Source organism: Montipora foliosa, chromosome 5 (assembly GCF_036669935.1).
Source record: "Montipora foliosa isolate CH-2021 chromosome 5, ASM3666993v2, whole genome shotgun sequence".
Classification (NCBI taxonomy): Eukaryota; Metazoa; Cnidaria; class Anthozoa; order Scleractinia; family Acroporidae; genus Montipora; species Montipora foliosa.
The window spans coordinates 15,985,236-16,000,235 of record NC_090873.1 but is presented as its reverse complement, the minus strand read 5'-3'; the positions used below and the strand labels follow the sequence as shown (position 1 = coordinate 16,000,235).

The window sequence follows — 15,000 nt, the reverse complement described above, 5'->3', positions numbered from 1 at the left end:
GGGCTGTAACATTCTCCCCACCTTGTCCTCCTTCGGGGAGGACAATGCTCAAATTAGGCTTGGAAACAGGTATACTTGCAGCATGAACAGTGTTCGTTTGTGGCTTCTCCCCACCATGGACTGGATCCTCTGCTTCCGGGCTTACTTGTGAAGCTGCTGACTCAATCTCTAACTTGTGTAAACGTTGAACGGGTCTGTTTAGAAGATGTTATGCGCTCTAACTGTAGCGGTCCGTACAAGCCCGTCGTTACCTGGATAAACCCTTTCAACTTTAGCCAACGGCCATTTGGTGCGCGGCACATTGTCGTCAGAAATAAGTACAATGTCGCCTACTCGAATAGAAGGGATCTCTTTACGCCACTTGTTTCTTACCGATAGGAGATTTAGGTACTCTTGTTTCCAACGCTTCCAGTAGTGATTGAGTAGTCTCTGCAGGTAGAGATACCTTTCGACAGTCCTCTTACTGGTCTCCTCTAAGCTACTTTCTTTCCTTTCCGGTAACTGGTTAATTGGCCTACCAATTGCAAGATGAGCAGGTGTAATAGGTAACGGGTCTCTGCAATCATCACTTACTGCGGTCAACGGCCGCGAGTTAATGATACCTTCGATTCTGACCAGCAACGTGTTTAGCTCAGAAAAGGTGAGAAGTGCCCTTCCAAGGACCTTACGCAGTGGTTCTTTTATCGCTTTGCAAAATCGTTCCCACCATCCACCTCTCCATGGGGAACGCTCTGTGATGAATTTCCACTTGATCCGTCGTGATGAGAACTCTGACTTGATTTGATCTTGATCCAGCGTACTCCACATTCTTTGACTTTCAGTAGTGGGTTCATCGTATAATTTCTGAATTTCCCTGCTTGCTGCCTTGAAGGTTTGTGCATTGTCTGACCACACAGTATGGCAAAGACCTCTGCGACTCGTCATGCGACTAAAAGCTTGAAGGAACTCATCAGTTGTCAAACTAAGTTCCAGGTGAACCATACGAGAGGATGCGCATGTGAAAATACACACATATGTTTTCTTAATGTTTAAGCTCTCTTTCACATACAGTGGTCCCGTAAAATCAGTCCCAACATGCGCGAAAGCTCGTGAACAGGAAATTTTTCCCTCTGGCAACTGACCAATTTTCTGGGAACAAGGTCCAACTCGTTGTCTTTGGCAAGCTACACATCTTCTGATAACACGTTTAACCTCACGTCTTCCTTGAGTTAGCCAAACTTTCTGCCTTAAAGTTGATAATACCGTTTCTGGACCAGCATGCAACATGTTCTTATGTACATCTTGCACCATCTTGGCAACTTCAGGATGTCCGTGAGGCAAGATTATTTGATGCTTGCTCTGTTCGGGAAGATCAGCAACTGTAGTCTCCCACTAACTCTTAATACCTGATCATCTCTGTCATAATAAGGGTCCAGTTTCAGGAGGCGGCTGTTACTGGGAAGTACCTCTCCAGCTTTCAGTTTCTCGAATTCTTCTTTGTAGACCACTTCCTGTCTCCACATACAACATGTAATCTCGGCTTGCCTCACCTCGTCCGCCGACAGTTCCCTTTCACAAGACCTAGACTTCGTCTTAAACAATTTGACCGCTCTCAATACATAAGCAGTTACTCGAATCAACTTTAACCACGTCCCGTAGCGTGACATATCAATCAGTGGTTCTGCAACGACTGCTGTATACACATGGGTAGTTCTTTTTTACTCGCAAGCTTCGGCGGGAGCAGCTTCGTTTTCGGGTTGAGCGGGTAGTGGTTCACAAGGCGAAGACATCCATTGGGGTCCATTCCACCACAAAGTGCTTGAAATCATATCACTACAGCTTAACCCACGCGTCAACAAGTCTACTGGATTCTCCTTACTTCCACAATACCTCCAACACTCAGGATCCCACGTTGACTGTACCTCAGCCACACGATTGGCAACAAATGGCTTCCAGGAAGAACTCTGCCCTTTTATCCAATGCAGTGCCACCATACTATCTGACCAACACACAACCCTAGCCACCTTCATTGGCAAAGCCCCTGCAACAAATTTTAGCAAACTGGCATTTACAACTGCTGCTAAAAGTTCCAGCCTTGGAAGTGACACCTTCTTAATGGGCGCGACTCTGGACTTCGATATTACCAGCTGTGAGGATACATTGTCTTGCTTGTCTCTTATTCGAATGTACACTGCTGCTCCATACGCCTCGGGGGAAGCATCTCCAAAACCATGCACCTCTACCACAGAGTCTTACGTAATACCATTTCCGAAGCATCGAGGGATAGTCACATCTTTTAGCTGCAACGACTCGGACTTCCAACTTAACCACTTTGCTTTAGTGTCGCTATCTAACGGGTCATCCCACTGTAATCCTTTCAACCACAACTCTTGGAAAAGGATTTTGGCTCTAACAGTGAAGGGTGATATCAGTCCCAGTGGGTCAAACATTTTCGATGCCAGACTAAGTAGACTTCTCTTTGACATTGGATCATGGGATGAGATGATTCCACTCGGTGCGAGGAATCTAAAGTGGTCAGAGTTCAAGTCCCATGACACGCCAAGTGCTTTTAGGGGGTCGCTCGAATTGAACTCCACAAATGGCGATGAGGCTCTTTTAGCTGGGTCAATAGCATCCATTACTAGCTCTGAGTTACTTGCCCACTTGGTCAAATTGAATGCCGCTGTCATCATAATTTCTGACATTTCTTGTTGAAGCTTCAAAGTTGAATCTACTGTATCGGCTCCCGTCAGGCAGTCATCGACATACATATTTTGTAAAATTTCCTCTACTGCATACGGGGACATTTCTTTGTATTTGTTTACATGAGCGTGGACTGTAGCAATTGCAAGGAAAGGACTTGCGTTCACACTGAAAGTCAATCTCTGCATTCTGTACACCTTTGGTGCTTCGTTAGGCTGTAAATCTCTCCACAGGTAGCGGTGAACATCTCTGTCCTCTGGTGCTAGTTTGACTTGCAGAAACATCTTTTCAATGTCTGCTACGTGACCAATTTTGTGTGTTCTAAATCGAATCAGTACAGATGCAAGGTTCGGCTGTAAAGGAGGACCAGGAAGAATACAATCGTTAAGGGAAGCATCACCTCCTTCTCGTGCGGAAGCATCAAATACGATTCTGCATTTTGTCGTTCTTTTGTCATCACGAAATACAGCATGATGTGGTAAGTACCGCACAGTTCCATTGTCATCACTCTGATCAGGTACTTCCTCTGCAAAACCTTTCTCTACATATTCGCTGATCGCTGTTTTGTAAGCCTTAGCTTTCACAGGGTCTTGCCTTAACTTTCTTTCAACACTTTCCAGGCGTCTCAAAGCTTGTGCATAATTACTTTCTAGCTTTGGAGGATCTTGTTTCCATGGTAGTCGCACCTCATAGTTATGTCCATCAAAGTTCAATCCTCTGTTGAAGTCAGCAACAGCACATTCTTCCTCTTGTGGCATAACAGGGTCCTCGTTCTCTGTTAACTCCACCGTTTTCTACAACTGTCAGCATGGATGAAGTTTGCCTTGATTGGCGGTTTACTTGTCCCGTGACAATCCAGCCGAGGCAAGATTCAACAGCAACAAGTGACTCACTGGAACTACCTCTCTTACAGACCCCAGTCGCAAATGAGTAGTAGTGGTCTGCACCAATGAGAACATCTACTTGAACTGAACCACGAGGATAACTATCTGCAAGAGTTAAGCCTTGAAGATGAGAGTTCTTATGGAAGTCCATCTGTACTGGCCCGAGAGGATTACAAATTTTGGAAATAGAAAGGGCCTCTATCTCCGCCTTTGAATCTCCCTTAATTGGTGAAAGGGTAAATTTCACTCTTTGGAATCTTTTCGTTTCGCTGGTTTCCCCACCTAGCGTTGTGACACTTAATAGCTCTGAGGGACCTTGCAGGTCAAGGGCCTCTGCAATGTTCTTTCGTATATACTAACGTTGACTCCCTGAATCTAGTAAAACACGGACTGTCGTTTCTTGACCCTTAACAATTAACCTGGCCAATGCTGTCTGTAGGAGTGTTTCTCTCATAGGTAATGCAGGCTTAGTTGAAGCCAATCCACTTAAACTAGTGTTGCTTAGGTGCCGAGGTGTAACAACTGACTGCTGCCCGTGCAATAACCAGTGATGTCGGTGACCACAATTCGCTACAGAACACTTAGGATGGCGACAAATTCTGGAGAAGTGCTTGTGGTTGCTAGGTTTTAAACAATTGAAACACAGTTTGTTCTCTTGCACTAGTTTCCATCTACCATCAAGTGATTTTTCATTAAACATTGGGCAATTTTGTGAGTCATGATCTGCCTTGCAGAAATAACAATTTGGCTGTTTTGGAGGGCGTGTGTAACCAAGTAGTGTAGAAGCAGTATACATCACATTCTCACCACCCATTTTGGGAGATAAAGACTTTCTTCGGTTTTCTTTACCTTTATCAAAACTGTGATTGCCTGGGGTGATGTTCCCATTTGAACTTCTTTCTCCTGCTTCTTTGGACACAACTTGTCGGTTAAGAAATTTAAAGAACAATTCAAGGCCTATTTCATCTTCTTGAGTGTCTGCAAGTGTCAACTCCCATTTTTCCAATCACTGAGGTGGTAACTTGGTCTCAAAAAGGGGTAACAAAATAAATCCATGCCTCATTGGATCTTCTCCAAGAGCCTCTAAAGCTCTAGTTCTGTTCATAAAGGTATCATAGAGATCTCTGAGGGAGGATGCATTAACAACTGACTTAGCATCCATCTTGATGACAGATTTCACTAGAAATGAGATGATCATACGTTTCTTCCATACCTGTGTTTAAGGCATTCAACAGCTGCTTCATAATTTGCTCCGGTTACTTCAAATCCGTCTATTGCTTTCAAGGCATTTCCAGTTAGCACTGAGCGTAGATAAGTAAACTTCTGAACATTTGGTAAATCAACATTGTTATGCACTGCAGCTTCAAACTGATCCCAGAAGTTTTGAAATTTCAACACATCGCCATTAAACTTTGGCAACTCAATTCTCGGTAATTTCAGATTTGAGGATACACGACTGTCACTGTATGCAATATCCTTCGAGGAGTGATCTCCCACATCGCAATCTTTATTTAGGAATTCATGAGCAGCATCCACAGCTTTATCTACTTCACTCAGAATTTTCCCCATCTTCGGAGTTCCTCCTCCATCATATCCTCTGCAACAAGCGCGATTAATTCATTTCTCAGTTGAAGATAATTCTCACGGTACACAGTCAGCCTTTCAATTCTCAATTGTACTTTGATTTTGTTGCTTGCATTTTGACTTAGATACAAAACATCCTGAATCAACGCATCCATTTGCAAGGCTCTGGCTTTACGTCTAATCGAACTAACCTCCTGAATTTCAACTTCACTTTTCACTTGAAGAGGTTCCTTCGAAGCCTCGGCGAAATTCGAACCTTCCTTTAATTCTGGTGCAATAACATTTGACTTCGAATCACGCTGAGCGTTCACTAACCTTTCCAGTAAGACTTTTCTCTTTCCAGTAGTCGGCAATCCTTTTTTTCCAAGCATTTCACGAATTTGATCGACTGTGAGTTGAGATAAGTCTTCCATTTTGCTCGAGGAACCGGTGGCCATGTGGTTGCAACTGATGACCTTGCGAAGAATTACAAATTTACTGCTGAAATATCTCCTTGACTCCGGCTGTGAAGGACCATGTTAGGATTTACGACGAGACACTGAAGCGTAACACAACTTTAATCCACTGGACTCGGCTACACATCGATTTACAAAGGGGATGTATACGAGTGAAATGCTACGACGTACAAAAACCTTCGATAACAAGAGCGGGAACAACAACGAAAGTCACATGACACTCTAAGTCCTACACACTAGGGTGGGGTTGTAACTCCTCCAGAACGAGTACGGGCTGTAACAGGAATCCATCCTGAAGCTGTTGATAATCTTATTGTTAGAAAACCCGAATTAAAATCAGAGGGGGGTCCTAAATGTAAGAAGCGTGCCATAGATGGTGTAGAGAGTAATTTGTATAACCCTATACAAAACTACCCCAACCCAGAATTTATAAGGGAATTTCTAGCAAGGGCTAAAACTGACTACAAAGAAACACAGTTTGGTACATTGTTTAGCGAGGGTGAATTAGAGTATGTCGAGTGCACCTATGGCACTGTTCCTAAGGGATGTGTTGTCTTATCAACAGCCTATTATTAGGGAAAACAGTAAGTTTTTATCCATAGATCAGAGGGATACCCTACCTGTCCTACCAGCAAAGCTGCTTGATCCCTTATGTAGCCATGTTCTTCCACGCTCACAGGCTAATGTACTTGATTCATTAAAGGTATCATTAGAGCAGGCATCCAACATTGAGCGGGAAACAAAAGACCAATCTCAAAGTCCATTTTGGCATGAGCTGAGAAAGCGGCGGCTCATTGCCTCAAAATTTAAGCAAATTTGTTCAAGAAAAAGTGATTATGAGGGTCTGGTAACTCAGCTTAAAAAGAAAACTGTTCAGACTGCTGCCATGAAGTATGGCTTTGAACATGAAAGTGAGGCAGCGCAGTCATATGTCAACAGCAGGTTTGTCAATGTATATCGAACAGGATTTGTTATTAATCCAGGCTGTCCCTTTTTAGGAGCAAGCCCTGATTTTCTTGTCTATGACCCAACATGCAATGAGGTATTTGGATTGTCCCCAGTGTGAGTCATGCAGAGATGCCAAGTATTTAAAGATTGTTAATGGTCAACTCAAACTAAAGAAAACTTATGAGTATTACTTTCAGGTAATGGGGCAGATGGTCATCACCGGGCTCAAAGGGTGTGACTTCATGGTATTTTGTAAGAATGATTGGCACATTGAAACCATTTACTTTGATGAAGAGTTCTTTGCCGACATGTGCAATAAGCTAAATCTGTTTTATTACAACTATTATCTTCCATCATTGTAAATGTCACACCACTGATAAAACCTAATTTTTATTTGTAAATGTTTTTATTCAAATTAATTGCTATCATTTTAAAATAGAGGTCCTTTAAAGTTTGATAGCATACAACAGACCGACCATATTTGATTAATTGAAGAGGCTAATGACAGTGGAATTACAGCATCAAATAAATGGTTTTCCTTGACTCTACGAATTGCCCTCTCTACATGGATCCTTAGCTTCGCTATTTTTTGAGTCCTTTCTACATCTTCCTTGGAAAACTGAACCTTTTCACTCAGAAATGATGGAATGTTGAGAGAACAGTTTAGAGGAGATAAAAGGTCTTCTATAGTGAAACCTTTGTCTGCCATAACCCCATCTCCATCCTCTAACAGCTTTAAAATTCCACACCTTTTCACTATCTCCCTGTCACTTATAGATCCCGTGTAGAGTTTGGAGATGAATGACACTGCACCACTGGGGGTAATACCAACAAGACCTTTGAAGGTGGTTGCACTTTTGTAACTAGAGTAAAACTCAGAATGAAGCACAAGACAGGAAGGTGTCTGAACTTTCATTTCTGTGCAATCTATGATCACACGCACTTTGCTGAAACTATCTCTAAAACTACTTGGCATCGTTTTTCTAATCTGTGATCTACTCGACCATATTGGTAAACATCCCTTTGTAACATAAAGGAAGTTTCACCAGGTTATAATCATTCTACTTACAGTAGAAATTGACACATTGAATCTGACAGCCAAATCTTGATCAAATAAGCCTAGCCTGACCTTACACAACCACATGAACAGTTGATCTTCCATAGCAAGGGACTGTATTTTCATGTTTACAAATACTTCGTTAATTATCCCTTCACCAGGCTTTTTAGCCCTGCCACGTTGAACTCGAGACCACGTTCTCATTTTTTCAGCAAATGGTTTTATCACATCTATAAATGACCATAACACATTACTACTTGAAAACCCAGTATAAAACGGGATCATTTCATCATCATACATAAATCGGCCAAGGCCAAACTGACTTATATTGTTCTTCCTATCAAGTTCCTGTTCGAGTCTCTCTATCTCTTTCCTAGCTGCCTGGAGCATCCCCTCAAGTGACACTTCCTGTCTCACCACACCATAATCATGATCATAGAGATTTGGAGTACTGGTAAATGCTGCGTTAGTGACCTGTTCAATATAAGTTTTCAAAGTTCTTAGATGGAGTCCCTCAGTGTGTAACAGCAAAATAATATTAATTCCAAGTGAACAAATAAAAGGGACATGGCAGAGTATACGCAACTGTTGCAGCAAGGAGCCCAAACGTGTGAGTACTTTTAAAATATTCACAATCTTTCTTGCAGGAGAAATCCAATCAGAAGTAGACCATCATGTGTTCTCAGCTTCTGAATGAATTACTTTTGCACAAAAGAATGCGAGTGAATAAAAATCTTGGGCTCCTAAGTAAATTAACGATTATCGTTAATTTCTAATTTGCTTTGAATATACTTTCATCGTTAATTTAAGCCTGCGAGCAGACTCTCCGAGGGACTGGGGTTGGAGGTAGAACGAGAACCTCCAAATTTTGGACGCAAAACAATTAATTTACTTGGTGACGTTACCATTGAAAAGCTCCGACAACAAGAAAGCCATTTCGCTTCGCAGAGATAAGGTGATCGGAAATACGTGTGAGAAAATCGTAGAATGTTGCAATATTGCCGTAACTTAACGCGATGCAATGGCTTCTCTGCTGGAAGGAAAGGAAGCTCTGTCTCTTTTATCCACAGGATTCTGGAAAAGTTTAATTATTCATTTGTTTTTCGTAGCGGTCAAAATACAACGAGGGCGACATCATGCCACCGTGGCAGTTTCCTGTCCTCTACAAAAACCTATCGCTGATCACATTTTGACATAAGCTTGGGCCTTTCGGCTGCCTCAGTTGCTTATTTAACGATAAAGGAACTCTACACAATTTTAGCAAGTATTTAGTTAAGCCGAAAAGGCGGCTTTCACAAATGATTGCTTGATATCCTTGGTAACTCCGCAATACTTCAATACACTTAAAAACAAAATATTTCAATTTTCAAATTATTGATTTAGTGAAATGCGTATCTGTAATCACAAATACTCGATAAAGCTTTGAAATAAAGTGGTGTAGGTATAAGAATATCTTTTGTATCTCTCGAGAATTAAAGTGTAATGTAGTAGTTGTAATGCCTGTATTCCATTTAAAAAATATAACTCTGTTTCGCTTTACCAAAATTTGACAGCAGTTGTGGTCGACGGGTCTCACACAGTGAACATGCGGACTGGGGAAAGGCATTTCTCTATTACGATTCCCGTTAACGTTGTTTTAAGTTTTTTTGTGCTAAATATTTCCCTGACGAACGAAACACATTTTCCGTGGAGATGGACTTCGACGAATTACCAGTACAGAATATTCAGCTACGCTTTACGGTATCTGCAGTAGTTGTTAGGATTTTTTTCTGGCAAAGGCTTCCTTCCTTTACAATTTTTGGGCGTTTCTGCTTCCAGCAATTTGAAATACACATCGCGTGGCTTACTGTTTATATCAATGTTTACTTCGGGTGTGCGCTGATTGCCTAATTTTTGACAGCTCGCTCAGTGTGACATTCAAAATTCAGAGGGATGCGTGCAGGCTCTCTCTCCCGCCTTAATTTAGGACACTGTGTCCCAGGACCTATGGTAGCAGAGAAAACAAGGGAAAAATCATATCCATGGATTGGATTTGAACCCGGAGTTTACAGGAATCTCTTCTTTCCCATTTATAACCGCTGCTGAAGAGTAATTAGGCTAAGCTAGATTAATTACGCCTAAGCTTTGATTTTAAAATTTTTACCTTTGTCGTGAAGTTTGTTAACAGACTTTTCATGGTGTACTTTAATTAATAGCGGAGCTCCGTGCGCGCGCAGAGCACCATAGTTAGGAAATATGGTAACCCATCGATGTGAGATATTTTGGTTTTATAGCCATGACGTAATCGACCGTCCGTACGTACGTCCACCCATCCATGTATGCCAACGTGACCAGTATCATGCTAGTTTACAGCATACATTGGATTGCAGGCTCAAACCAGACCTTCAGTTCCCACGGCCTGCTCCCGTCTAACCTTGTAGCTCAGTCGGTAGAGCAGCGGTAATCTAACGCGAAGGTCGTGGGTTCAATTTCCACCCTGGCAAGAGTTTCTCTCTATCCTTGTGTGGGCCCATTTTCATTAGTAGGGCTAACGCCCACATGGCTCATATAGGGTAGAAACCTAGCGCTTCACGTTACACTCAAATCAGTTGAGTCTGTTCAAATATAAGTGCTTCACGGCCAACGTTTGCAAAAACGTAATACTTCCTTGTCACCTAAACATAAGCGAGGATTCGTTTTTCTGTGGCTCGACGCAGCTACACGACCATATTAAGTCAACTTTAGTTCTTACACATTCAACGCTTTTCGTGTTCAGATGTTCAACGGTTTGGAAAATGTTTTCTTTCTGCATTTTTCACTGGTTTCAATCCAGTTTGACATATCATGATGGCTGTGGTCCACACTGGCGGCTACGCCAGTTATTCAAGTCAAGCATCGGAGGGATATAAACTTAAAGCTGAGTGTTTATTTTTAATCTGCTTAGAGCTGCTTTTTTCTCAGCTGTATTGCAATTTTTGGCATATCTTTAGAAGCTCTGATAAGGTTACATGATGCCTGGAGGACTTATGACTAAAACAGAAACGAAAGGAGAGCGAAAGAGAACGACAACGACGAAACAGAATACCAGTAATACCTCATACCTAGTGCAAGAAGTTACTCCACAAATTCTTTCCTTGGGCACTAAACCGTTTGTTATTTTCAAAAAGTGGTTTAATCGGTTTTTCCTTTGTCAACTGGAATTAAATAACAATGATCTGTACTCTTTTGGGCGTAAAGAAAAAGTTGATTTGTTTGTTTGTTTGTTTTGCTCTAAAATAAGATCGAACAACTTGAGTGCTTTTTAATCCGTTTGCCCAACTGGTTTTCGATGTGCCTCGACAGTGACAAGAAAATTTTGTCCTTGTGTTATAAACACGTAATCGTAATGAGTTCTCGTAAAATTAGGGGAAATTTTCCACTAACTTGTGTTTTCAGAAGCTTGTTTAAAGCACCTAAACGTTATTCAAATGTTCGAGCGGATCTTGTTTGAAGTTCGCCCTTTCTTGGTTGCATTTTGCCGATTCTTGTAACAAGCCAACCTGGCGTGTTCCAATGAAATACATCAAAATGTGAATGATCTCCTTTTTAGAGATAAAGTGGAATAAGGTACATCAGTACTTCTTTGACCTTGAACTGACAAAGTTCCCTTTTATGGCTTCTAATTTTAGCGTGATTCCTATTCGCTGGCTATTAACCCCGGGCTATTAACAGTTGACTCTCAAATGGTTTTTTCCTTTCAGTTCCATTTGCACGCGGAGGGTGTGCTTGTTTTCTTTTAAAACTCATGCGGTGCAAGAAAAATTCATTGATAAACTGGTGAATTCCAAAGTAAATTTCATTCGAAAAACCGATATCGTACTAATCGCTTCGTGATTCATGCGATATCGGTTTTCTTTTGGTCGAGGGTCGAGGGTCGAGGGTAACTAGTCGAGGGTCGAGGGTAAATGGTCGAGGGTCGAAAATTTATTCAAAATTATTTTCAAATTATTTCTTAACTTCGTCAACTCAAAAGTTCACAGGCTCGTGTTTACTCGAGTTTCCGGGCCCTGTTTTTGCCGCATTTGGGTCATATTTTTGTTTGTCAAAAACTTTTACATTCCCACGGACTCTACGGCGTGCTGAGCATCAGAATCTGGCCCTTTCTATTTTTACGGTTAAATTATTTTTTTCCTGACCGCGAATTCGAATTATAGCAGAAGATAACGGGAACGCTGAAGATGCTGTTACGTATCGTTGCAACACTCAAGTTTTAAAACAATATTGTTTATTCAGAGCAGAAATCCAGTGTTTTTTTTTGTCTAACGATTCACTCGCTTATGAAAAGATTAGACCGAAAAACCCTCAATATCAATTGGATAACAATCGAAGATTGATATCGATAAAGATAAAACGATGTGAATTCGATTCATATAGATTCATCGGAAATTGATGACGACTGATTAATCGATTGCTCTCGGATTTTTTTATTGCTATCGATTATTATCGGATTTTTTCCCTATTTGCTTTAGCCTGTGTACATCTTTTGGGTTCTATTTTTACGTATTTTTTCGGCGAGCTAATTTTGGTTAAATTATCAGTTTTTCCGGGCCACGAATTCGAATTACAGCAGAATATTGAATATTTAGAGCAGAAACCCAATGGTTTTCTTGTCTAACGTTTCACTCGCTTATGAAAAGGTTAGACAGATAAACCCCTGGATTTCAGAGGATATTCTTAGCTTTATGTGTCCACAAGATTCGAATGTAGCCGGCTAGGCTAGCTACATTGTCTGGGCGTGTTGCTTTGATTGAGAGCACGCCGGAGAGTCCGTGGGAATGTAAAAGTTTTTGACAAACAAAAATATGACCCAAATGCGGCAAAAACAGGCCCCGGAAACTCGAGAAAACACGAGCCTGCGAACTTTTGAGTTGACGAAGTTAAGAAATAATTTGAAAATAATTTTGAATAAATTTTCGACCCTCGACCCTCGACCCTCGACCCTCGACCCTCGACCCTCGACCCTCGACTAGTTACCCTCGACCAAAAGGCAAACTCGAGCATGGCTGGTCCCTAGAGACAGCGTAACCCTAAGAAGCACGTGAAGACAACGACAATGAAGCACATTTGAATACAACCCTAGGTGCATCAATTAGAAAACAATGAGGCAAGTTTTAACGTAACCCTAATGTTTGTAACCCAATGCAACGTAAGCACAATGTAGCGTAACCCAAATGACGTCATTTGAAGACTACCTGTCAAATCTGGTCTGAAGTAGTGCATACTACCATTGCTGTGACCTGGAACACAGTTAAGAAATTCCAAATCTGTCATTATCGCCACATTAAAAGGTGAAGTTTATTATCAAAGCCACGTAAATTTCTTGTAAAAGAACAAAATAGAGAAGCAAATAAATAAACTACAACATTTAAACCGGGAAAGAATGTCCTATTTCTTCATATCTTGCCACTTTTGTTCCTCCCACTTCTTGCGGAGGGAACAGGATCGGATTCAGAAGGGGAACTTAAAGCAAGACAGCTTCCAAAGTTTAACAAGAAAAGAACGTTCCTAAAAATTTAGATTCATTCTCTTCTTGCCGTAATTATTTTCACCATGAAATGCAACCACGGTTTTTTTTTTGTAGCGAGTGCAATTTAAATTAGTTTACAACAACTCTTTTGTTTCTGTTACAGTATGTATGTCTGTTTCTTCTAGGTTGGCAAATGCTACTTGTGAGCCACTTAATATATATAAAAAATCTCGAACTTAGCATTTATCCCTTAGACAAGTATTTGGACGGTTCCATCGGCACAAAGCAAATTATATTTTCTGGAAGAGACATACGCCTGAAATTCCTAGTACGGCAATCTGAATGGGGCTGAAGGAGCTTTCAACAATATCATCGATTGTCATAACCAGAAGCTCATGACCTTGAAGCGTGTAACTCTTCAACTCTTTTCCATGGAACAAAGCTGGCGTTTTTAGGACACCAATTTTATGCCCAAATATGGACAAAAATAAGATCAAAGCTGCACGCGGGGGAAAATGCACGAGTTACGTTACAACCAAATAAGGAACATTTTAAACTCAAAAGTGATACTTAGTTATTGGTAAAAAATTACTGGAGAAAATGCAGTTAATAGCACTTTTACACTTCATGTTGTCAGCATGGTTTTAAAATCTAGGCTGTGCAGCAGAGCTTAAAAGTTTTCTTTGTTGTAGGAAAACTTGACACCATCTCTATCGTTACTGTGATCGTTGGCTGCTTTGTGGAGGTCATGTGATAGGCCCTGAGGTCCACAAAAAAACACACCAATGTGTGTTCTGCAATAAAAGAGAAAATTAAGTGAAAGCTTTAGGCTGGGTTCACAAGGCAATGTATCTCGCTATTTGTCCCGCAATTTCGTCGCGGGACAAATTCTTCACATTACAGGTCCAACTGTTTCACAACCTTTTCCCCGGTCAGCCAAAATTCCTAAGTTCGAGCTTTGCGTTGTTGTCATTGTAAAAATATATGCCCACTTCCCATTATAAATATAAAACTTCCATATCATTCGTTAGTAGAGAATGCTTGGTAGTCATGTCGCTGGAGTTTCTAGGTTTAACTCAATTCCAGACCTGACCAAACCAACAGACCAAACCAAAGTCTCGGTCTCACGACGAGCTCTAGTAGGTCAAGGTTAAACTGCTATAGCCAACTGGCCTGCCTCCGCCAATCAGAACTCTTGAAAACTGGTTGTGCTTCAATTCAATCAGGTACTTCATTAGCCCTTAGAACCCCTGACGGATGGGACCGTTCAATTACGGCCTACAAGTTAGTGACGATGAAGAAAAAGACTTTTAACTCAAAAGGATTAACTTGGTAAAAGCGCAAAAAAACTGTAGCGAGGAGGTGATAGGCACTTAAGGCTCTTCCCAAACATTGAGTGCATCGGGACACAGTTGTTCCAGTTGTAGATAGTGCAAGACTATGCAGCAGATAAACGCAGTCAAAGGAAATTGATTTAACCTCTGGATGGAATTTTATTCGGGAAAATAGTAACCGTTCTAAGAACTGTGGGCGAGAAAGTAACATGCAAACATTACGGTAGCACCGACCTGGGATGGGATCTGGCGACCTGGCTAAATATCTTGTTCCATTCAGGCCTTCCATAGCGAGTCTTTTGCCTGCATCCCGTGATGATGTCTTCTTCCTCATCTTCGTGTATAACAATGGTACGTGCCTGTTGAAGTTCCCCATTGGAAATAACAGTTAAAAGGATATAATCAGCAAAGTCATGTTGTATACTCGAAAAGAGAACTGGCTTCGATTTCAGTTCCAGTCTAATGCAAAGCTGGCAACGCCAAGGACTGACGGGAATGAAAAGGTTCGAAGTCGAGTCCAAGGCTTTGCGTCACCTTTCATAGATTCAAAAGAAATTTCCCTCTTGATTTA

At 41.3% G+C, this 15,000-nt stretch overlaps 4 protein-coding genes across 5 annotated transcripts in view; all 4 read right to left on the bottom strand.

The window, feature by feature from the left end:
* LOC138002262 (uncharacterized) overlaps positions 1-1,646 on the bottom strand; it is a 1,696-nt gene extending 50 nt beyond the window's left edge. Inside the window, exons 1-3 of the mRNA XM_068848332.1 lie at positions 1,386-1,646; positions 373-1,338; positions 1-172 (exon numbers count right to left, since the gene is read on the bottom strand). The exon at positions 1-172 is cut by the window's left edge and continues 50 nt beyond it. Coding sequence (XP_068704433.1) covers positions 1-172; positions 373-1,338; positions 1,386-1,646 — 1,399 coding nt within the window. The remainder of the gene's footprint in view (positions 173-372; positions 1,339-1,385) is intronic.
* A 51-nt stretch (positions 1,647-1,697) lies between these two features.
* On the bottom strand, positions 1,698-3,440 carry LOC138002261 (uncharacterized). The gene is made up of 2 exons (XM_068848331.1): positions 2,303-3,440; positions 1,698-2,218 (listed from the first exon to the last, which is right to left on the bottom strand). The coding sequence occupies exons 1-2, from the start codon at positions 3,438-3,440 to the stop codon at positions 1,698-1,700; spliced, it is 1,659 nt and encodes a 552-aa protein (XP_068704432.1).
* Positions 3,441-6,983: 3,543 nt separating this feature from the next.
* Positions 6,984-9,786, bottom strand: LOC138002260 (uncharacterized). The gene is made up of 3 exons (XM_068848330.1): positions 9,754-9,786; positions 7,683-8,084; positions 6,984-7,574 (listed from the first exon to the last, which is right to left on the bottom strand). The coding sequence occupies exons 1-3, from the start codon at positions 9,784-9,786 to the stop codon at positions 6,984-6,986; spliced, it is 1,026 nt and encodes a 341-aa protein (XP_068704431.1).
* A 3,112-nt stretch (positions 9,787-12,898) lies between these two features.
* The window catches only part of LOC138003695 (cytochrome b-245 heavy chain-like), a 51,812-nt gene continuing 49,710 nt past the window's right edge, over positions 12,899-15,000 (bottom strand). For both annotated transcript variants that reach the window (XM_068849897.1, XM_068849898.1), the window contains 2 exons: positions 14,664-14,788; positions 12,899-13,889 (listed from right to left, as the gene is read on the bottom strand). In XM_068849897.1, coding sequence (XP_068705998.1) covers positions 13,766-13,889; positions 14,664-14,788 — 249 coding nt within the window. In that variant the 3' untranslated portion in view covers positions 12,899-13,765. The remainder of the gene's footprint in view (positions 13,890-14,663; positions 14,789-15,000) is intronic.

Bases quoted from the DNA above. Each gene is read 5' to 3' on its own strand.
- LOC138002261 (XM_068848331.1), bottom strand. From the start codon at position 3,440: ATGCCACAAGAGGAAGAATGTGCTGTTGCTGACTTCAACAGAGGATTG. The intron at 2,219-2,302 runs GTTGGAAGTCCG...ACTCTGTGGTAG, and splicing joins CACTAAAGCAAAGTGGTTAA to AGGTGCATGGTTTTGGAGAT.
- LOC138002260 (XM_068848330.1), bottom strand. From the start codon at position 9,786: ATGAAAAGTCTGTTAACAAACTTCACGACAAAG. The intron at 8,085-9,753 runs GTAAAAATTTTA...TATATTGAACAG, and splicing joins TAACAAACTTCACGACAAAG to GTCACTAACGCAGCATTTAC. The intron at 7,575-7,682 runs GTCAGGCTAGGC...TATGTTACAAAG, and splicing joins TGTTCATGTGGTTGTGTAAG to GGATGTTTACCAATATGGTC.